This window comes from Chaetodon trifascialis, chromosome 23 (genome assembly GCF_039877785.1).
Source record: "Chaetodon trifascialis isolate fChaTrf1 chromosome 23, fChaTrf1.hap1, whole genome shotgun sequence".
Taxonomy (NCBI): domain Eukaryota; kingdom Metazoa; phylum Chordata; class Actinopteri; order Chaetodontiformes; family Chaetodontidae; genus Chaetodon; species Chaetodon trifascialis.
This window is the reverse complement of record NC_092078.1, coordinates 2,998,046-3,020,584: the sequence shown is the minus strand read 5'-3', so window position 1 is coordinate 3,020,584 and position 22,539 is coordinate 2,998,046. Positions and strand designations below refer to the sequence as shown.

Here is a 22,539-nt window from a genome sequence, read left to right as displayed (position 1 = left end):
TAAAGCTTTTTCAAATATATAAAACTATTTCAAGAAAACAATTCAATGTAAGACACTTAAAAAATAAAAGTCTGTGAATCTGTCATCGTCTATCCTGACAAACATCCTGACACAAATCAAAATAAAGGCATCTCGTCAGGCATGTGGTGCATTCAGGTACAAAGCACTGGGACTTTTTCTGCACAAATATTACCACATTTTTTTTAATATATTTACAGATTTTGCCTGAAAACGGCAGCCATGTTATTCATTTTATCCAGATTTTCTTATTTTTCTGTTTCTGTCTTCGAGTCGATTTGACTTTTACTCAAATTTCTCCACCAAACTGGACAACGTTTGTCAAGTGAAGACACCTCTGAGGTTTTCCTTGCCTTGTGTCTGATATCTCGCATTTTCAGCAGGTTCTAGACAAAAACGCTCATCCTCACAAACTTCAAGGTCTTTTCTTCTGGCGTAACCACATGAAGAAGAAACCTGAAGCACAGGACGCCAAGCACAGACCATTCGTCGAAAACGGTTGAATATCTAAAGCACGAACACCGATAACACTGATATTTTAGAATGGAAGCAGGACTTAGATGAGTCCAAACACTTAGTTTAAAACTTCAATGTCTCGCAACAGCTTTGGTGTGTTTAGCAGCCAATGCCCGCAGGATTCGGCTGCACTGGAAAGATTTCAGAAGCAGAACTTTTGTTCTTCAGCAGCCACATTTATAATTTAGTTTGGACATTTTTTACAAGCACGAATGCACATTTGGAGCTCGTCCACAGTCGATGTGGTGCTGAACTGCGGCGACGTTTCGCTGCTTTTCATTTACTAAAGACAGCAGAGCAGAGAAAGGACTTTAGCTGCTCAACATTCACTGATTTTAATGGCGGCAGATCATCTCCTGCAGCAGCATCGCAGCCGGATCCAGTGAGCACTCCACCAGTCGAAGGATATTCAAGGAAGACAAACGGTGCATTCAAATGAGCAGAAGCCTTTCTAAACCAACGCAGGGACACTTGAAATCCCTGAAAAGTCCCTGAAAAATCATGTGATTGAACTCATCTTTGTAGTGTTGAATCTATTTGGAGGGTTTTGGTGTCAAAAGAATATTTCTTTGCATTCTCACAATCACTCGGTCTTCGTGAAGCCATCCGTATAAGATGCACAGTGATTTGTTAGGAGACACAACGTAATCTAAAGCCTGCAGAGACAAATGTTGACATGTGATGGTGATCGAGTTCCTCAAGCCGAGCAGAGCGAAGCGACGCTCAAAATGCTTTTAAATACGTTGTTCAGTGACTTTAAAACTCCAAAGAAGGTAAACGACTGATGTATGCTGAGTTAAACCCTCTGTGACCTGACGACAGGTTGCCAAAACTCCGTCCAATAATGAGCTGCTCGTGAGTCCATGTGACTTTTGTTTACAAGGCCTGGCTGGCTCGTAATTGGCTGATGTGAACCTGTAGCGAACCAAACAGGCAAAGTCAGCTTTTCCACTCCGGTGCGGACCAAAGCAAACTAACCGAACACGTGATCGAACCCAACAAGAAGGAACCACAGAAGAACAAGATGCAGAAATGAAGAAGAGAAGAAGAAGAGAGAGGATTTAAAGCCTCTCTTCTTCTTCTTGGCTTTTTAATTGCAACCTGGTTCATCTGTGTTTCCACCTGTTTCCAGTCAGGCTCTGTTTGCTGTCGAAGTCAGTGGGGGTTATTTCAGGATCAAAAGACCTCACACACACACACACACACACACACACACACACACACACACACACACACACACACACATATATATATATATTAAGTTTTCATTACTTTTGGGGACATTACATAGACTTACATTCATTTCCTGGAGACTTACTCTAATTTTATATTTTGTCCCCATAAGGCAGGTGAGTCCCCTCAATGTGACTGTGTAAACAGATTTATGTCCCCACAGTGTGAGTAACACATGGTCACACACACACACACACACACACACATACACACACACACACAACACATGCTGTACTTCAGGAAATCCCGCAGAATTCGGGTAGATTAGTTCCTCGACTCGAAGCTTTCCTGCTCCGACTTTGTGTGGTCGTGTATTACTCATGTTGTGGGGACATAAATCTGTTTGCACACTGTGGGGACTCGCTGTACTTGTGGGGACAAAATGAGGGTCCCCATAATGTAAATCATTAAATTTTAGGGTGAAGACTGAGAGTAAAGTTCGGTTTAGACAAGTCAGTCTATGTAATGTCCCCAAAAGTGTGTGTGTGTGTGTGTGTGTGTGTGTGTGTGTGTGTGTGTGTGTGTGTGTGTGTGTGTGTGTGTGTGTGTGTGTTCTCCTTATCCACATACATCCATCTATCTAAAAACACACTTTGTACTAATAAAGCTCAAACCCCGAGATCAACAAGAGCAAATCCCCGACTTAACCCGCAGAACCCTGAGAGGCTGGAAGACTGGAGGGAGGAGGGGGAGGAGGAGGAGGGGGAGGAGGAGGAGTGTGGGGGGTAATAGGGAGGAAGAAAAAATGGAGAGGAAAAATGGAATGAGGGCAAGGAAGGAGGTGACACAGAAGGAGTGCAAAAGGAGAAGCAGGAGGAACTGAAGAAGGAGGAAGAAGAGGAGGAAAGTAGGAAAAGAATGAAGGGGAGGAAGATAAGGAGGAGGAAAATACATTTAAGCAAGACAGGGAAATTAAGGACACGCAACGGAAAAGAAGCAAATGAGGAGGAGGAGGAGGAGGAGGAGGAGGAGAGGAAGGAGGGTAAAGAAAGGAAGAGATAGAAGATGAAGAGCCTACATGGGAGAAAGGAGGAGATGAGATGATGAAGAGGAGGGAAGATGAGGACAAAGATTAAGGGGAGGAAAAGATGGAGGGAGAAAACAATTTTAAGCAAGACAAAGTTCAGGAGAGGTGAGGGAAAAGGAGGAACTGAGGAGGAGGAGGAGGAGGAGGAGGAGGAGGAGAAATGATCATTACCAATACGACAATAAATCATAGCTGAATACACCAAACCCAAAATATCTGATTGCACTTGAAGGCAGCATGCGTGGCCATGACGTGTCAGGACGACTGAAAGAGAATAAAATCCTCATCCTACTTTAAGCTTCTTCTTCGTGATGATTGAATTTTCAGAGCGATAAAGTTTGACAGTTTGAAGACGCTCGGCGACCGCCGGCCGACCTCCTCCAAGAAACAGAAACAGCAGGAGGCGAAAAGATCAGGAGGCGCAATCTTTCATTCCGTTTCCGCTGTTTGAACACGGCGGCGTTCGCCGAGGGGCTTTCATTCTGCTTCTTCTCTGCGTGAGAGCAGACGAGACGGAGCGGGAGATGAAGGAGGTGACGGGGGGACGGCGAGGACGCGGGAGGCGTCCTGCTGAGATCTGATCACAGGCTGGGAAACGGCGTGATGCAGCGTTTGTGACGACGGGGAGAAATCTAAAGGCACAAATGGACACACGCACGCAAACACACACGCGAGGCGGAGGCGTTCGTGAACCTCGGGCACTGTCGCTAATCAGGTCTGTGTGTACGCAGGAATGAGAACTTATCTGGAACAAACGCAGTCACAGGAAGTTCACAAGTTCACCGCCGCCGCTCTGAACAACTTCGAGTTTTCGAGACTCGAGAGAAGAAGAAAAACAAGAAAATCTGTTCGGCCTCATTTCACTCGGAGGAACTTCGTCCTCCATCCCGTCGGATTCTTCCTCTTCTTTCCCGCTTCGCTGCTCTCGCCCGTCACTCCGCCGCCTTGGCCGGTCCGAAAGGTGCCACCATCTTCATGGCGGCGTAGTTCTGCGGGATGGAAACGCAGTTCAGAGGAGTAGAAGAAGAAGAAGAAGAAAGGATACTTCCAATAAAACTTCTGTCACTCTATCTGCAACACACTGTGACTCACTGGGAAGGAGTAAAGGAAGACGCCGACGAAGAGGAGGATGAAGAATAGGATGATGAAGAGGATGATGAACCACTTGAAGCGCCTCCACAGGACGAACTTGAGGGTCTTATAGGGGGAGGAGAACCACAGGAAGGAGGTCTCAGGACGCCTGGGGGGACAGAGGAGGATGAGGAAGCGTGTTTGCGTGTTGGAGTGTGTGGACGTGTGTGTGTGTGTGTGTGTGTGTGTGTGTGTGTGTGTGTGTGTGTGTGAGGCTCACTGAGGCTCCTCCAGGTGAGGGTTCATGTTGGGCTCGTCTCTGCCGACTCCGGCCGGCCTCTCCTCATGCTCCGTCTCCGTCACGATCTCCAGAGACATCTCCACCTTCCCCTGAAACAGAGACAGCAGGCCGTCATGGGTCGGTCCCAGCGGGAAGCTTGATGATGTCATGGCTACAGATGAGAGCTGAATGCTAACACGCTAGCTAGCTAACATGCTAATGCTAGTCAGTAACAACAGCTTCTCTCTATTTTCTTTAACCTGCTTATTTCCTGCTGTCTGTCTCACAGGATTGGACGTTGTCTCATTTAATGAAGTGTTTCATGAAGAGGAAAGCGAGCGACCTCGTTAGCTGTCAATCAGTTAGCTTGTTAGCTCTGTCGCTACAATAAGTTCCTACTGATGGAGGAAGTGTCGCCGTCGGGTGCGTTTGTTTTGCTCACAGCGATGATCCTCTGTCCGTTCTGCTCGCAGGTGCAGGGCCACCACCCTTTGACGGTCTTCTGCTCAAACAGAGACACCAGTTTGTCCGCCGGCTGCTCCAGAAGCTGCAGGGTGCATTTCTCTGGAGACTTGGCCGGACGCAGCATGTGGTTCAGGTCCATCACCAGCTGACCTGAAGAGACGTTCACAGGACGTTAAAACAGGGCTGGAATGAATGAATGAATGAATTAAAGCTGCCTGAAACTGGACGGTGATTTCTATTAAGACGTTAAGAATCAAACTTAAACGTCATCACTAATTTCACGTCAATCAAACGTGGTTCAGTTCCTCCTGCGGGTTCTGAAGATGCTCTCAGGAGGCAGAAGGAGCTCGTTAATGTACATTGATCCTTTTGGGAGACTCCTCAAGTTAAAGAAGGACTGAAAGACGGATGTTAGGACATCAGCCAGAAGATGCTTTGGGAAACCAGATCTGTGCGAACCAGCATCCCTGGAGCCGGTTTTTCTTAATGACTAATTACTGAGTGTTTATGAGAGAGTTATGGAGGATCCCGCGGCGAGCGCTAGTTAGCACGCCTCTGATCGTCGCTGACATTAAGTATGGAGGGATTGTGCCTCGATGAAAGAGAGACTGGAAGTGTTTTTCCAGAGTCGCTGCAGTCTGACGGTGTGATGGAGGGACGGCTCGTGTCTGACCCTCGCACCGTGCGGGGAGATTAACGGTCGGCGGTCCGAGCTGACGAGCTGCAGACAGGCAGGAATGGAAGAAATGCTTTGAGGCGGCCACACACCCGCCGACCGTCCGAGGCCGGCGAACTGGAGCGAGAGGGAACGCTGCAGCGGAGCGAGATGGTGACAGACGGGAACGGATCAGAGTCTGGATTCCTCGTCCTCTGCTCGCACCGCAGACCGGCGTCCTCGACAAAGGGAAGAAAAACGAAAGAGGAGAGGAGCGGCGCTGAGTTATTTCGAGGGCCGGGGCAGCGTCAGGGGTGAAGGAGAGGCAGAATTTTCACAGCTTGAAAAAATAAAATCAGCCCTTCCTCTCTGCGAAATGTGCCAACACAGTGGAAATGGAAGAACGTTAATTCTAAAGATAAATGTTATCGCAGTAGTTTGTCTGCGTGCACATCGCAAATGTGGTTCCCTGGATGGATTTACCACCCAAAGCTTGGCCAAAAATCAGGGAAAAACTGTGCAAACGTCGCTCCCAAAATGAATTAACTGTGTTTCTACAACCACAGGTCCTGTACGTATGTTTGACTCACTGCGATCGGTTCTGGGAACATGGATCCACTTACTGTAATTATTTTAGAGTAAATTTAAATTGAAGAAGGCTTTTATGATAGAAACACCACAGAGTGACGCACCTGAACCTCTCCTGTTACTCCTCAACGTTAATTATTCCAATAATTTTATATATGTTTTAATTAATGAGCTCACTGGACGGTTCCAAGTTCCAATCAAAAGGTCCTAAATTGAGCTTAACGTATATTTTCCTGGGAAACACTGTCAAAAATACATTTATTAGCCGCAGATTTTGTTCGTGTATCAAGATTATTCAGGTTATAAAAGCTTTGACCACCAACTGGAAAAGCAGCGTTTTTGGCTAAAGAAAAAAAATTTCTCTGCTTCGTTTAAAAGGTCTAAACGTGACAAAGCAGGCAGGTGGAAAACTTTTAAAAGTTCAAAAGAAAAGGTGACATAACCAGAGGAAACACACACACACACACACACACACACACACACACACACACACACACTCTTACCGAGGTAGTCGTCGAAGGAGAACTTGTCGTTGTCCCACACCTGGATGGTCAGTCTAGGAGCCAGTTTAGTCTGGGCTTTGTCCAGACTCCAGAAGTGTTCCTGCAGAGACGCAGAGACACGCTTTGTCAGTTTATACAAACAAGTTCTGCCTTTGTTTGATCTGAATTCACTCTTCATGTGTTTCTAAAGACTTGAAGCAACAGTTCGCCCCAAGATCAAAAATCTCAGAGTCACACCCGTGCAGCGAACACAGCACGACGCCCTCTGTCCTCAGACCCTCACTGGAGGGCTGAAACAGGACCTGATAGACGAGTATTAACTGTGAGAGACGGGCTGAAGGTTTGCTCGTGGGCCCCTCTGCAGAGTCCAGGAGGTGAACTGGCTCCGTCCTCGCTGACCCCTGCTGGACTCCTCTCACCCTCGACCCTTCATCAAACGTCTTATAGGTGCATAAACACTCTGCTCTATTCTTTCATTCAAGTCGTCGAACTGTTGGATGATGAGACGGAAAAGAGACGAGACGCTGCATCCCCACGTGTGTGTGTGTGTGTGTGTGTGTGTGTGTCAGACCTATTATCGCCTCGGGTAAACTCACAGAAAACTGCCAGACAGTATCTGATCCTGTGTCAGCTCTGTGCTAATGGGCTTCACTCTGCAGCTGCTGCTCACTGACTTTCCTCTCCCTCTCTTTCCATTCGCTCAGTCGTCCTGGTTTCATCCGTGTGTGTGTGTGTGTGTGTGTGTGTGTGTGTGTGTCTGTGCGCGTGTGTGTGTGTGTGTGTGTGTGTGTGTGTGTGTGTGTGTGTGTGTGTGAGGCTCTCTGGCTGTTGTTGTGTTGATAAAAAAAAAAAAAAACAGCTTTTCACACCTGAAGTAAAATAGGTCCCCTGTGATTTGCGGCGAACGTCAAAACGTCGCAGGAACGCTCCTAAAAATACTCGGTGAGGAGATTTTCCCCGAACTAAAAGCCCTTTTCTGAATTTTAGGACATTTGCTGATAACCAGGACGAGCGATGATCGATCGGCAGTGAACTGAGGACAGAGAAGCTTCCGGCTCTTCTGTCAGTTCTTCATGAAGCTCTGTCCTGATTTACACTCATTGGACGGTCTGTCCGTCCACGTCTTGCTGACAGCAGGTGTCCCTCAGCAGTTTCCACGCTGAGCCTCTTCCAGATGTCTCACATGGGGGTCTTCATCTTGGATCTGGTCTAAGCAGAGCGGCTCTGCGAGGACCCTCCTCTGAACTCTTGACTCTATCTCCGAGGACGGTGATTATAAGACAGGTTTATTTTTATGGAAGGGTAACTTGTCAGGCGGTGTTACGCTCGGGTCGTTAATTTCCTGGTTTTCTGGCTCGCTGCTGGTGGGCGGGGCCTCGGAGACCCAGGTGGATTACAGCTCAGTGCTTCGTGTTTGCTTTGGCTCAGCTCTCACAACACTGACTCCCAACACGCCAAACTCCATCCTGACGTACGAAACCCAAAACTCCAGACGACATGCTCGCGTTAGCACAAGTTTAAGAGCTCATGATGACGAGAGCCCACCAGAGAAACCACGCGACACGTGTCTGCAAACATGTCTTCTCATTTCAACATCATAATGTCCCTGACATACACGTCAAACCCTCACAATGTGTCCTATATTGTCCTTCATTGGAGCACGTCAAAAAGGATTAGCAGGTTAGCACAGTCTGCTGTGTTCATGCTGCAAATCTATCAATATTTATCACATCTACAAACTGCTCAGAAACAGCATGTTTACCTTCAGGAGGTGACACCTGCAGACCCTGTTTAAGTGAGAACGCCACAGTTTGTGGACTACATTGGTGTCTCTTAGATGCTGATCAAGTGATTGACTGATCTGTGGTCTCGCACTGTGACTGTAACCTGCATAAACCTGATTAAACGTAGTATTAGCCGTGTGTTACTGAGGCTTTCTGTGCAGCATCAGGCCTGCAGATGGATGTCGGTGTTTGACGTCATCAGACTGAGGACAGGCTGGTATGAAAGACGTCATGGTATGTTGAGCCACAGCTGGAAGGTTTGGTTCTCCAGGTGAGAAATCAGGTGAATAACACATGAATCCTCCTGAGCAGCACGTTAAATGCTTTCTGCGAGGCTTCACATGCTGCGCCGTCTCTTTTTCCTCGCAGGTTTTTCTGATCGTGCTCAAAGCTTCAGAGATGCTCGACTTTTCTGTGAGTTTACCCTCAATGATGGCGATTATAAAGGGACAAATAAGACGCAGTTTTGTGTTCCTGTGAACAAATCATCTGATTTTGGAACCAAAAACTCTTCGTCTGTGCGTTTCAGTGACAAATGGACTCGTCTCTGCCGTTATGACTTCACACTGACTCTCCAAATCAGAGTCTAAATCCACGTCATGCTCTCACACTTCGTAATGACAGGGTGTAGTGTGTTTACACTCGGTGTGTGTGTGGCATGCACACATCGTGAGTGTGTGTGTGTGACTGCTCTCTGCAATATCTCAGGACATCAATCAGCCTCCTTTTTGTTGCCAGCATGCTAAGTACAGAGTCTTGTTCAGTCCTCTCCCTCATTTCCTGCATCCATCTGTCTCCGTCTCTCTTTTCCTCCCTCGAACCAAATCATCTCTGATGGCAAAGAAAAGCTAAATTTCTGACGAATCCAATGAACATTTTGGAAGAAAAAAATCCTAATTTGTCAAAAATAGTTGTCTCAGGCTCACAGACAAATCACTGGTGTTTGTGCAATCTGGACGAATTCAATAAAAAGCGCTATTTGGTATTTTTTGGTGAAACAGAAGACGAGACATGTCCGATTCCAGTGAAAAATGTCCAGTGAGAGACACGCTGTCCTCACTTAGAGACTATTTTTCCAGAAGGACTGATAGAGCTTCATCACATGGAGCAACAACACTGTTGTCACCTCATCATTTCATCCTGTGAGACGTTTGTGTGAAACTTTGTCGGAATTAGCGTCTGAATTCTTGAGCAACAATTTCTCCTCTGGGATAAATAAAGGATTTCTGATTCTAATTCTGAAATGTGTTTTGTGAGCTCACAGTGACCTTTGACCTTTGACCACCAAAGTCTAACCAGTTCATTGTCGAGGCAACATGACAGAAAGTGTTCCTGAGATATCGAGTTCACGCGCGGTGGGACAAACCTCCACGACTGCCACTGTGACAGTAAAAACGAATAGAAAAATCATCCAAAAATGTGACTTTTAGCTGTTTTTTGGGGTTTTAATGAGTTGAATAATCTGTCAGCCTCTCTTATGTTTCATTCATTGTGCACGTGTGATGAACAGACACGAGCTGAAGTCCGTCAGTGAGTCTGAGAAAACACGGCGGTTGAACTAATCAAGAGCGAGTGTTGATAGCGTTGCTGATCGGCCCCTGTGACTCAGCCATTATATCACCGACCGCTGAGGTTTCTTGCTTCATAAACTCCGTCTCTGGCTCCGGCTTTGTTTTGGAGTGAGAAGTCTCCACCCAGCCGAGGTCTCGCTTCAGCCTCCCTCTCGTCTTCTCGGCCGCTCGCTGATTGAGGACGCCGCTAGGAGCGGGCGAACGCCGTCGTAAAACATGTCGGCTGACGGCGGCTGAGGAGGCCCGTTTCATGGCCAAGGAAAGCAAATGACAGCCGCGCTGTTATTCCAGCGTTCAGTGTTGTTTTAGCTCTTCACGAGACGTCTCTGCTGAGTCTGAGACTCAGCCACGTCTTAGGTTTGTCCTCTTTGTAAAAATGTCCCGTCGTTATTTTTGTTCATTGCTGTGGATTAAAGCAAATCGATTAATCAGCTCTGAACGGTTCGATGAACACACAGAATAAGCTAACAGCAGCTAACACTGGCTGATTCAGTGCATTTATCAGGGACTATTTCCTGCGGCGGATGAATCCACATTTGCTGCTGCAGTGTGTGTGTGTGTGTGTGTGTGTGTGTGTGTGTGTGTGTGTGTGTGTGTGTGTGTGTGTGTGTGTGTGTGTGGCAGCAGGGCGAGTGTGTGATGAGGTTTTAACAGTTGACTGGAGGCGGAGAGCACGTCAGCCATTAAATACAGTTTGTTTGTGCTGAAGCTCGTCTGATTGGTCCACTCATCTGCACTTCGTGTGTGTGTCAGGTTAGAGACAGGAAGTGACACGTCTTACCTTCCTGTCGACCACGCACAGCTGCTCGGCCGGCAGGTAGTGGAACGGAAACAGGAACCTGTAGTTGAAGTTGCCCTCGCCGCCCAGCGAGCGGTAGTGGACGTCCGTCTTCTGCTTGCTGTGCTCGTGTCCGTCCAGCCAGCTGTCGGAGAAGCGAGGCGGCTGTGAGTGGACGCTCGTCATACCTACTTAATTTAATTGATCAACGTATCAATAACCTCCTGATACCCTTTGACGTAGATGTCGCTCATTTTCTCGCCACTGATGCTGACGTCGTCCAGGATGACATCACTGGTGTTCCAGATGATGCAGCGCAGGAAGAACCTGAAGAAGAATCAACACACCTGATCAGCTATTGATGTCTTCATGAGCGTATTGATTACAATCTGTTCATTGATTTTCATTGATATCCATAATTATTATTTTAAATGATTGATGGGCTGTAAGAATGACTGATTCACCATCTGATCACAGCTTAATTAATTAAGACTGATACTGATTGATTAACAACTGATTTCAGTCTTGATTGATAGATTTACTGACTGATGATCTGAGTCTCTTATTGATAGTAAAATCAATCAATCAGTCAGATTGATTGATACACTGTTTGATCCACTGAGTAAGTGAATGACTGACTGATTTCTGTAATTTCTTCACTGTGGGACTAATAAAGGTATATCTTATCTTATCTTATCTTATCTTATCTTATCTTATCTTATCTTATCTTATCTTATCTTATCTTATCGATTAACTGACTGGACATGTAAGTATTTTACACACTGATAGATTGATTGATTGACTGACTGACCAACAGTCTAATTGATTGACTGATTGCGTGTGTGTGTGTTCCTACTTCTTAGCCTTGCGTGGTGTGACGTTGAACGGGGGTCCAGGGGGTCCCAGGGACTTGGGGAACAGATCCACCCACATCATCAGACGCCCCTGACGGACAGCACCAACGACCAATCAAAAGACAGGAATGGACACAGAAAAACAAACGGGAAGAGGAACGGATGGTGGAAACAGTGTGTGTGTGTGTGTGTGTGTGTGTGTGTGTGTGTGTGTGTGTGCGTGTGTGCATATGTGCGTGTGTGTGTGTGTGTGTGTGTGTGTTACCTGCTCGATGTCGGGCTGCATCGGGCTGAACAGCCGTCTGGTCTCCACATGCTCAGGTACTTGTCCCAGTTTCCTCAAGATGTGGAGGGACAGTCGCTCCTTAATTGGACCGAGGTGACGTTTGGACATATTTTTGTCCTCTGAAAACACACACACACACACACACCCACACACACGCACACACACACACACACACACACTAGTGTATGAAACAGTGAAATTGAGGGTTAAGTGAAGGTCAGAGGACTCTTTATACGCCTGTTAAAGATCTCAGAGTGCAGAATGGAAACACTCAATACTGGGTGGACTGGGAGGAGAGCAGTTCATAGGAATTATTCATAATTCTCTCACACACACACACACACACACACACACACACACACACACACACACACACACACACACACACACACACACACTAAGCTGTTCTTTGGTCTTTGCATCACAACTGAATGAGGAAAATTGGTGCTGCTTCCAAGCAAAACTAAAATATCAAACTAGCATCAAAAGTTTATGACTGTAAACTTAAAGTCACCTCGACTGTGAGAGGAGGAGAGGAGAGGAGAGGAGAGGAGAGGGGAGGAGAGGAGAGGAGAGGAGAGATGGAGGAGGTGAGGAGGTGTAGAGAAAACGAGGAGAGGAGGATGAAACTAAGAAACACAGAGGAGGAGAGGAGAGGAGGCAAGAAGGCAAAGGAGGAAAGGAGAGGAAAGAAAGGAGGAGAAGACGAGAGGAGGCGGAGGAGAAGAGAGGAGGAAAAAGGAGGAGAAAAGATGAAAGGAACCAAAATTAATTTAAAGTGAATGAAAGGAGAAGAATACATGAAAGGAAAGGAAAAGGAGTAGAGATGAGACAAGAGGATATGAAACAGAAACAGACAGAAAACATGAAAAAGAACAGAAGTGGATATAGAAGAAGGAGAGAGGAGACGAAGGAGCATAAAAATGTGGAGAAGAAAAAAAGGAGAGAAGGAAAAAGTGAGAATGGAGAGGATGATATGAAAGCCTGCAGCAAGAGGAGAAGAAAAGCAAAGGGAGGAGGAGAAAGTAGAGAGAAAGAAGAGAAAGAAGGTGAAGATGAAGAGATGACAAGAAAGTGAAAGAGGAGGAGCAGAGGAGGTTCAGGAGGAGAGGAGAAGGAGAAGGTGAATGAAAAGAAGGAAGAGAAGAATGGAACAGAGAAGGAGAGATGAAAGATGAAGAAGATGTCAGAAAACAGAGAGAAAGGTGATGAAAAGAGGAGGAAAGAAGAAGAAGAGAACAAACAACAGTGAAGGAGAGAAAAAGTCACCAGGAGAAACTTTGACGAGTGAAGAGCGAAAGCAGAAAGAGGAGAAAGAAAAAAAAGTCACGACAGAGAGAAATAAAGACAGAATAAAACAAAAACCGGCGGTCGGAGAGGAAGAGGAGCGCGGCCTCTCGGCCAATTAGCAACCGCTTTTGACGGACAGCAGGCTGACGCATGGTAACCGCGGCAACTGTGGAAAGAGAGCGCGGCGGCGGCTCCTCACTAACCGAGAGACGACCACGATGTTGACGTTGGCTTGTACACACACACACACACACACACACACACACACACAGTTGTACCATAAATCACCAAAACGACAACCATGACCTTGCATCGCACCAGCCATGGAACATATGTGTGTCTTCAGTGTGTGTGTGTGTGTGTGTGTGTGTGTGTGTGTGTGTGTGTGTGTGTGTGTGTGAGGGTGAAAATGAATCTTGAATATTTATCTCATCTCTCTGCTTTTCAGGTGGTCCTGTGGTTTAACTCCCCCCTCCACCCTTTCCTCCCCCACTCCTCGCAAGTACTACAGTTTTAGCAGCGGAGGAGGTGGAGGAGGAGGCGGAGGAGGTGGAGGAGGAGGAGAAGGAGGTGGAGGAGGAGGAGAAGGAGGTGGAGGAGGTGGAGGAGGTGGAGGAGGTGGAGGAGGAGGAGAAGGAGGTGGAGGAGGTGGAGGAGGAGGAGGAGGAGGTGGAGGAGGAGGAGAAGGAGGTGGAGGAGGTGGAGGAGGAGGAGGAGGAGGTGGAGGAGGTGGATAGAGTCGCAGAGAGGAGGGACAGGGAAAAGGAGCAGAGTAAAGAGGAGAGGAGCAAATTAAGAAGACGAAACAGAGAAAACAGGAAGTAGAAATGTGAGAAGAGAGGCGATGATGAGGAGGAGAAAGGATGAAGGGGAGAAAGTGAGGAGGTAGAAAAGGAACAAAACACAAATTTTCCAAAAAAATCTGCAAAAAACACACAAATTGAAAGTCCATCCACTACTGTTGGGTGACTATTAAGATAAGATAAGATAAGATACGATAAGATAAGATAAGATAAGATAAGATAAGATAAGATACATATATGTCTACATATGTGTACATGAGGAGTTGCTTCTTCACTTTAAACAGTAGGTGGCGCTAATTCTCCAGTCAGCTGCCTTTAAACCACCACAGAAGAAGTCTTCTTCCCTCTTATCATGACATCATCTCAGCCAAACGTTTTTGCAATATTTTGACTTTTTCTAGCTAATTTTTGGTGTTTCCACTCAGTTTTTCTCTGGATGGAGAAACACCTGCAGGCAAGAAAGAAAGGATAATCCAGGCGTGGGATTAATAAAGCTTTATCTTATCTTATCTTAGGGTTGAGGGGAAAAAAAGGTGTGTGTGTGTGTGTGTGTGTGTGTGTGTGTGAGAGAGAGAGAGAGAGAGAGAGAGAGTGGAGGAGAAAGAAAACAGCAGAAAACTGTAAAAGAGACGAGAGAGGGAGATATGGGTGGAGTGGGAGGACAGTGATTTATCTGCTGCGAGTTCAGTGATTGTGTAAGAACACACACACACACACACACACACACTCGTACACACACACCAATGGACGTTGTGAGTTGGTGCAGTTTGTGTTTTCATGACTCTTTTTTTAATGGTGGAAGGTCTGATGGAGTCTGAGTCAATCAGCAATGAAGGGCGTGTGCGTGTGTGTGTGCGCCCGCGCGCGTGTGTGTGCATGCATGTGTGTGTGCGTTCAGTGGCGCCGATGATGCCTTAATCGAACTACCCTGAACTTGAAGCTCTCCAGCCTCTCACTCCGCCTGACTCTCTCTCGCTAGTTTTGTTTTCAGTTCGCAGTGGATTTACTGGTACGACACACACACACACACACACACACACACACACACACACACACACACACACACACACACACACACACACGTCTAGCTGTGGTTATGTCATGTAAAACTGGATTATATTCCACCGTCGCAGGCATGAATTTGCTATTTGCTGGATGCAGGTTTCATCCTGGTGACGCTAACTTCCAAACAAGGTGTTCTGCAGGTGAGCGAAACGAACAAACCTTGTCTTTCATGTCTGTCTTTGACGGTTTGTGAGCGCGCGTCACTCACCGAGGTCTGCAGCCGAGTACTGGTCTCCTCTGAAGTGGACTAGGTCGTCTTGGTAGACCGGCTTGGGCAGGTTTCGTCGCTCGCACACTCTGTGCAGCAGCTGCCTGGGTGTCAGCTGGTCTCGCCACTGGTTTACCCCTGAGCTAATGGGCCAGAGACAGAAGAAAGAGACAGTGTGTGAGACAGAGACAGTCCTCAGCAGGCTGGATCTGAGCTCTGAACCTCATCAGGCGGTTGTCCACTCACACGCAGTAGGACTGCGGCAGGCCACAGGTGGCTCCGTATCTGGACAGGAAGCGGTCCTCCAGGTCGATCACCGTCTCTCCGATCTTCTCGTCTTTGGTCAGCATGTCGTGGTCGTACAGCATCACCCGGAGGTCCTTGTCCAGAGGGAGGGAACAGGTGAACTCGAACATCCTGCAAGAAAGAGGCAGCGGCGGAGGGACAGCGGTCAGAGCTCGGATTCAGGGTTCAGAGGCTGACGTCACATCTCCTGTGACATGACGTGAAGCGACGTGACAGGACGTGACATCACAGCCAAAAAGATGAGGTCCCCATAACGCCCCCCGGCTGCCATATAGACATATGAAGGTTCAAGCCCTATTCATGACATGACTACAGACTCAGAGGAAGTGAATGTGATCAGATGCTGTTTTCAATGTCATGTTCAGTCCTAATGTGGGACAAAATGTCCTGAAGAAGACATCTGTAGATTTTCAGAGTCATCTCCAACCTCAACAAGTCCAGAAAAGTCACGTCATGTCGAGCAGTTCCCAGCCTGCAGCCTGAGCGCTGACGCTGTGATCGGTGTGAGTGCAGCGACCCCTACTGGTGCAAAACGAGAAGTCCCAGAGGACGAGGGAGGGAGACGGAGGAAACAATGAAGAGAAGGAGAAGGAGAAGAGATCCGACGGCCACCAGCGTGTCAGAGAGCGACATAAATCCGTCATCCTGCTGAATTCGGGCTTGTAGTCGATCATGCTGTTAGCTTCACTGTATATTATGGGATGTCTTCATGGAAAAGATTGCCTGCGTGTCAACCTGAGTAATGTGTTTGGGCTGGAAAGAGAAAGTCCACCCATCATTTAACATGTTAAATGAGAGCAAGCTTGAGTTTTCTGCCCCATTTTCACTTTTTTCAGCTAAAACCACAATTACATGTGACACAGCCGAGCTGAAGAAAGTCAGAGCCGGGGGGGGGGGGGGGGGGGGGGGGGGGGCTCGAGGCTGCGGGGTAACAGGTGGCTTTCGTTGACGTTCAGGTGCTGGAGCAGGCAGAGCGCCAGGATTTACATTTTCGATGGGCCTTTTAATTAGAGAAGTTAATACTGTCTGACTTCCTTTGATGGTTTCCAACTGCCTAAAAACAGAAACGACTGGTATCAAGCTCATTTTTCACCTGAGACAGTTTGTTTTTATCACGAGCGATGCCTGCGGGTACATTTATTTTTTACAGTGTGAAGAACAAAACTTGCTTTCACTATATTTTTTATTTGTTTAAGTTGATGGAAGAGACGTCGACTGCCGGGTGAGTTAGATTGACTTTTAACAGGGGAGAGAGAGAGAGCTGTGCTTTTAATTCATGAAATAACACTTTTAAGGTATTGATAAATTATTGTGCCATGACAGTGAAATAATTCAGCTGTAGCCTTCAATATCCATAGATTTTTTTGTCCATCATTTGCTGCCGAACAACCTCCATACCGTGACAGGCGTGCTGTGATTGGTCCAGAGTTCAGCCTAATCAAAGCTTTTTTAGAAAACATGTTTTTAGTCTTTATTGTGTATTAAATGTTAATAATTTAAAATTACAGTGAAGGAAACATATGTTCCAGTGCTGCAGACTGTTAGTGACTAAAAGTATAAAACGCCTTAAAGAGCAGCCTAACACCTTGTTTTAGCTTGAACACGACATCCTCACATATTCAAGAACGCTCCCAAACCCAGAGCCCAGGAGCGAGGGGGGAGCACGGACCCTTTTCTGTGGGTTCATACGAACGAATTCCCCCTGAAATCTCATCATGAAGCTTCAGACAAACAGGCTGAATCCAAACGTCCACCGTCTGAAACTGCAGACCGACCCCACGTGGACTTTGTTTATACGTCACGTGTTGTGTTCACGGTCACGTCCCGTCATCGGGGACATGGGACAGACTGGACTGTCTCCTGGGAACACGCCTGCACAGTCTGCAAGTTCAGGGACGTCTGGACGTTCGGGTTCAGCCGCAGACTGACAGACAGCTCAAAGGGACGGGACGTACTTTCCAAAGACCGGGTCCAGCGTGCAGGGGATGTAGTTTTCATGGTCGTTAATGGTCTTTTTCCCCAAAGTGATCTTCACGTAGGGGTCACACTGAAAACGCAGAGCAGGAAACAAACTTTATCCATCACATTTTCTCGTCCTCATCGCGAAAACAACAACAAACCCTCTTCTGTCCATCCAGCTCTCGCTCTCTCCCCTCTTACCTTTCCGTTGGTGTCTTTGGGCTGCAGTCCCTGAGCCTGGATGACGTAGACTCGGACCAAACACTCCTCGATGCCGTTGGGAGGAAGCTTTCTGAACTGTCGGGGCGGCGGGGGGACAGAGGGGTCGTCTGGCAGGGGGTAGATCTTAAGCATGCCCTGGTTGAAGAGGTCAAAGCAGACACAGCGACAGAGGAGAATATTCACTTTTATTTAGATGAAACTATCCAGCAGCCTGTAAAGCAGTGAAAATATGCTTCACCTCCAAAAGCGAAAACATTAAAATGCTGCTTACGTATTATAGCATCAGTACTAATATCCAATAATACAGTACAGGTGATACTGTATCTCTGAAATGTACTTTTACTTTAACACTTCTGAGCTTTCACTTCAGTGAAATCTTCAGTGTAAACCTTTACTTGAAGCCAAACTATTTTACTTTTTAACCAATTAAGTGTTAAAAATACAAGAACAACAAGATTTCCTAGAGAAGTAGTTTCCTGAGTCACGCATGTGTTTGTTTTTTAGTAAAATCCTGCATAGTGTACCTCTAAAATGGGGCCAGTGACATGTAGAATACAATGCAACATAATATGTAAAATGAGACGTAACGTAGAACCGCATAGCATCAAACATGAAGCTAATTCTTCAAGCTAATTTGGGAAGAACGTAATTGAACGATAAATACTGTTTAAATCTTTTTATTCGCGGCAGCAGAACAAAACACTTTTTCTACCTTGAACTCTCCCACGACTGAAGGATCCTCTCCTTCATCCTGAGTCTTTCCTCTGAGGAGCTTGAAAGTCTGACAGAAATCGGAGAGACCCTCGAAATCTTCCACCTTCTCCAGCTCGCAGTCGTACACCTGAGGAAGAGGAGGGAGAACATGGTTTCATCTTTTACAGCGTGGCGCTCATGAGAGTGTAATCTTAAACAGAAGCACACACACGCTGGAGTTTGCATCAGAATCGTCTTTGTTTTAATGATCTTTATCAGCTTTCCCACAGAACACACACACATTATTCTACGTGGCGTCGCGGCCGAGGACTGGCCACTTTAACTCTGCTGCTGTTGGATCCAAACTCGAGCCAAAAGCTACTCAACACGATATTACAGTCGCGCTGCAGGGGCGCTGGCACGAGCCGAGAGAGTCTGGGCAGGGACGGCGATGTGTCAAAGGCACAAAAAGATTCATTCGTTTTCATTAGCCATGTTTGTTTACATCAGTCACACACATTCCCTCATTCTGCTCCTATCGCAGCTCTGCGCCGCTCGCTGAGGAGGCGAACTCTCCGAGCTGGAAACAGTGGTTCACTTCAGCGTCGGGCCAACAGAGCCAGAAGCGCTGGACTATCAACAGGAGAGGGGGAAATGAGGATTCACTGCATCCCCCCGTAATTAGCCAATAAGCAAAGCCGCAATCTCAATATTATCATTACAACACATAATTCTGCAGAATACAGCTGTCATTCCTTATACCATGTACAATTTGTGGTTTGTAAGTTATGCACACACTTGGGATTCTGGAGCAGTTTCATCTTCCACTGAAACGTCTTTGTAATTAAACAAAGGGAACAAAGAGGCTAGTTAGGGAGGAGAGATGAGGAGCAAGAGGGAGGAGGGGGATGAGAGGAATGGAGGGTATATGGTCTGAGATTTGGGTGGAGAAGGGGTGAAAGAGTTGGAAAAGCAGGGTGAGGGTTGGGGGGGAGGAACAGGACAAAGAGAGAGTGATGAGGGGGGATGATGTAAACGAAAAGAGAGGTCTGGAAACAGTGGTTCATTTCACTACTCCGACACCAAACCCAGTACCGAGGGAGCGGGGAGACGACAGGAGACGGGAGAAGGTTTCGACAGAGCGCGAGGGGTTGATCTACGACACGAGCAGAGAAAGACCGACTCTGAACCTCCTTCTTTGAGCTCAGGTCTACAGCTGTCTGTTCACCTTTGTGCCTGTCCGGTAAACATGAAGCTAACTTAGCTTAGCACAAAGAACAAAGCCTTGATGCCAATTCGTCCCAGTGGACAATCTCCTAAAAATCATTTCCCCATAGACCCCCATTATAGCTGTTGATAGGACCCAAAGTCACGCATCACTCTTTGCATCATAATTTAATCCAATAACGGTAGAAAGCTAGTAAAACTTCTACGAATTTAACAAACGAGATACACGTTAGTTAAATTCCTACGTATTCGTAAGTGTGATTTGCTGTCTTCGCATATTTGTCATCTCAGTTTTGATCCTTTAATGAACTTTACACTCGATGTGCCCACGTCTTCCTTCTCAAGAGTAAGACACTGTAAAGTCAGACTTTAAAGACAGAAATCAACAAAAGATTTTACGAACATTTCAACGTTATCCTGCCTGGAGTTTACGGCTTTTTAAGTTGCATTATTTTTTGCATGACTTAATTGACCCCATAGCACAAACAAATGGGAGGAAAATGCAGCTTTTCTGGTGATTAACATGCATTCACTCTTGGAAACAGGACACCGTCTTATCCTGATTCATCCACCTGCGATGATGCCGGTCGAGATGCGATCTTACGTATTAAACAATGAGTGTTTTAACATGTCAGATTGGGACAGTTTCACTGATCCTGAGATGAAATAGATTCATCCAACTTCATGGAGAAAAAAGAAAGAGAAAGTTTCCGTCAGATCTGCAGATTTACTGATGTACTCTGGCAATCTCCATGATGCTAGAGGGGAAATAAGAAAATAATGAAACCTAATAATCAATCTTTCCCTTCAAGATTTGACAAAATGACTCATTGTGCACTTCTTTCACTGGGAATAGTAGAATATTACTTTCTTAAATATTATCCATGGAAAGGTGAAGCTGAGGCTGAGGAGGTTAGAGGTGTGAAAGCCTTAAAGAAAGCTTGGATGATGCAAATGAAAGACAAGTCTGGAAAGACTGGCTCACTGGAATACAACAAATCCCAAACCGCCTGCACCAAACCCAGCACCAGGGGAGAAAGTGAAAGGAGGGAGGAGCGGGAGGAGGTGAAGAGGGAGGGCAAGGGGTGAAACGAGTCGAAAGAACGATGGAAACAGCAGCGTCTTTGTGACAGAAGCAAAACTTGCAAATTCCAGGAAGAAAGGAGGGAGAGGAGGAGAGGAAGGAGGCTGAAGGCAGAACAGGAGGACACGAGGGGTGAGGAGGGGGTGAGAGTGTGAAAGGAGAGGGGTGAGGCAAGGACAGGGAGCTTCTGACTTTACTGAAGGGGGAGGCCGGAGATTCAAACGGACAGACGAGGGAAGAAGGTGATGCTGAGCAGGTTGAGGCTAGAAAACAGGAAGTAGAAAAGAAAACTGGGTTTTCAGGTGATGTGATGTAACACCTGGCAGCCGTTTTGAAGGTCAGCTGCTCTTCTTCATGATCAATTTCATATTAAGAACATTTTCAAACATCCTAACGAGCTTAAGTACTGTTTAGCTAACAGTCACGGTCTAGCTAACGTATCTGGCAGCCACTAGCATTAGCCACCTGTCTGGCAACACTTCGCGCTGCTAGCTAACTGTTTGTAGCACCTAGCCTACTGCGGCTGGTCTCAGTTGCACGCTCTCTCAGCCAAGAGTGAGATTTACACTTTCAGAGGATCTAATATCTCCAATGTCCATCATGAATAAAGCTTAACAAACCCCACAAGTCCCACAGAGTCTGCTGAAAACTACCAACAGCTAATATCTGTCTTGATTGGAGACAATTTTTCGTGCAAGTACAGATTATTCAGAAGAGAAAATTACATTTGTTTCCAGAAAAAATACAAAGAATTTCTTTTGTTATGAGAACTGTTCACTTTAACCAGAATCTGTAGTATAAAGAACTAATTCTGCATAATTTTCTTTCTGAAAAAGTTGTTTTAGTACATCAAGATTTAGCAGAAAGAGGTCGTTCTCTTATCTGACAATTTGCTTCCACTTGGACTGTTGCTGAGATAAGTTTCTGTCATCTGCATGAATTCTTCAGCGATCTCTCATTCGCTGAGCTGGTTATGATATATTTAGCCATTTCCATGGCTCGTTTTCTAGCAGACCTCCACGATGGCGCCAGACGAGCGTGCTAAAGTGCTGATGCAACTGCAGCAGCAGCAGCAGCAGGAGATGGAAACAGAAACAGAAAGGTGACAGAAAAGGAGGCGACAGCAGAGTCCAGGCTGAGAGGAAAGGTGAGGATATTAAGAGAGGGAGTTTACCTCGGGTCAGAGCGAGGCTGGAAACTGCGTCTCTGCTGACAGCAGCTACCCAAAGACTGTCGAAGGGCAGAGGGAAGAAGAGGAGGTAGGGGGGCGAAGAGAAAGGAGGTGGCAGCACGGGGTGACAGGAAGGTAAAGGAGGTTGGAAAGGTTGGAAACAGTGGCTCATTTCCCTGTGACAGTAGCAGATCTGACTAAAGAGGCTGTCAAAGGAAAGAGAGGAACAGGAGAGCGGAGGAGAAACGAGGAGGGAGGGGATAAGTAAGAAGGAGGCGTTGGCACGGAGTAGGTGGAGGGGAGGAGACGAGGAGAGGGTGAAACCGAGGCGAAGCGACGGTGGAACCAGTGGCTCATTGGTCATTTCGCTCGTTTCCATCCAACTGTCAAGTGAATTTCGAGCAAAGTTTTGAAATGTCGCAAAAACTCAAAGGCGACTTAGATGTGTTTCCATCAGCAGGGGTGAAACCATTTAATAAGCTTCCTGCATGAAGAAAATACACCCACCACATGGCTCAATGGAAAGAGCCTTTCAAGGGTCAATGACGATTGGGCGAGCTGTTATTGTCCTCCACTGTGCCATTTAGTTTGAGCCACATTTTATTGTTTTCATCTGAAGAAAACGACAAAGATTTGTACTCTTAGATTGCAGCGTGTTGGACGTGGCCTCTCTGGTTTTACATGAGATTGAACTGTAACTGTAACAAACCTTCATGCTAAAGCTTCGCACACCAGGTACAAAATCAAAATCTTACTTTCAAGCTCTTGCACAGCCTTTGTGTTACGTACATGTGAGGACATTAGCCAACAAGTAAAATCAGTGCTGCCCACCAAACCAAAAGGTCTATGATGGAAGAGAAACGGAGAGGCCAGAGTTAAAGC

General features: G+C 46.5%; 2 protein-coding genes across 3 annotated transcripts in view; one reads left to right on the top strand and one right to left on the bottom strand.

Moving 5' to 3' along the window:
- stk26 (serine/threonine protein kinase 26) overlaps window positions 1-22,539 on the top strand; it is a 378,991-nt gene that overhangs the window by 125,659 nt on the left and 230,793 nt on the right. The window lies entirely within an intron of this gene.
- Window positions 2,819-22,539, bottom strand: part of dysf (dysferlin, limb girdle muscular dystrophy 2B (autosomal recessive)) — a 73,599-nt gene continuing 53,878 nt past the window's right edge. For both annotated transcript variants that reach the window (XM_070993039.1, XM_070993040.1), the window contains 14 exons: window positions 18,195-18,323; window positions 17,462-17,617; window positions 17,257-17,348; window positions 15,242-15,412; window positions 14,996-15,138; window positions 11,609-11,748; window positions 11,346-11,434; window positions 10,721-10,816; window positions 10,493-10,634; window positions 6,357-6,456; window positions 4,588-4,760; window positions 4,146-4,255; window positions 3,887-4,034; window positions 2,819-3,783 (listed from right to left, as the gene is read on the bottom strand). In XM_070993039.1, coding sequence (XP_070849140.1) covers window positions 3,727-3,783; window positions 3,887-4,034; window positions 4,146-4,255; window positions 4,588-4,760; window positions 6,357-6,456; window positions 10,493-10,634; window positions 10,721-10,816; window positions 11,346-11,434; window positions 11,609-11,748; window positions 14,996-15,138; window positions 15,242-15,412; window positions 17,257-17,348; window positions 17,462-17,617; window positions 18,195-18,323 — 1,746 coding nt within the window. In that variant the 3' untranslated portion in view covers window positions 2,819-3,726. The remainder of the gene's footprint in view (window positions 3,784-3,886; window positions 4,035-4,145; window positions 4,256-4,587; window positions 4,761-6,356; window positions 6,457-10,492; window positions 10,635-10,720; window positions 10,817-11,345; window positions 11,435-11,608; window positions 11,749-14,995; window positions 15,139-15,241; window positions 15,413-17,256; window positions 17,349-17,461; window positions 17,618-18,194; window positions 18,324-22,539) is intronic.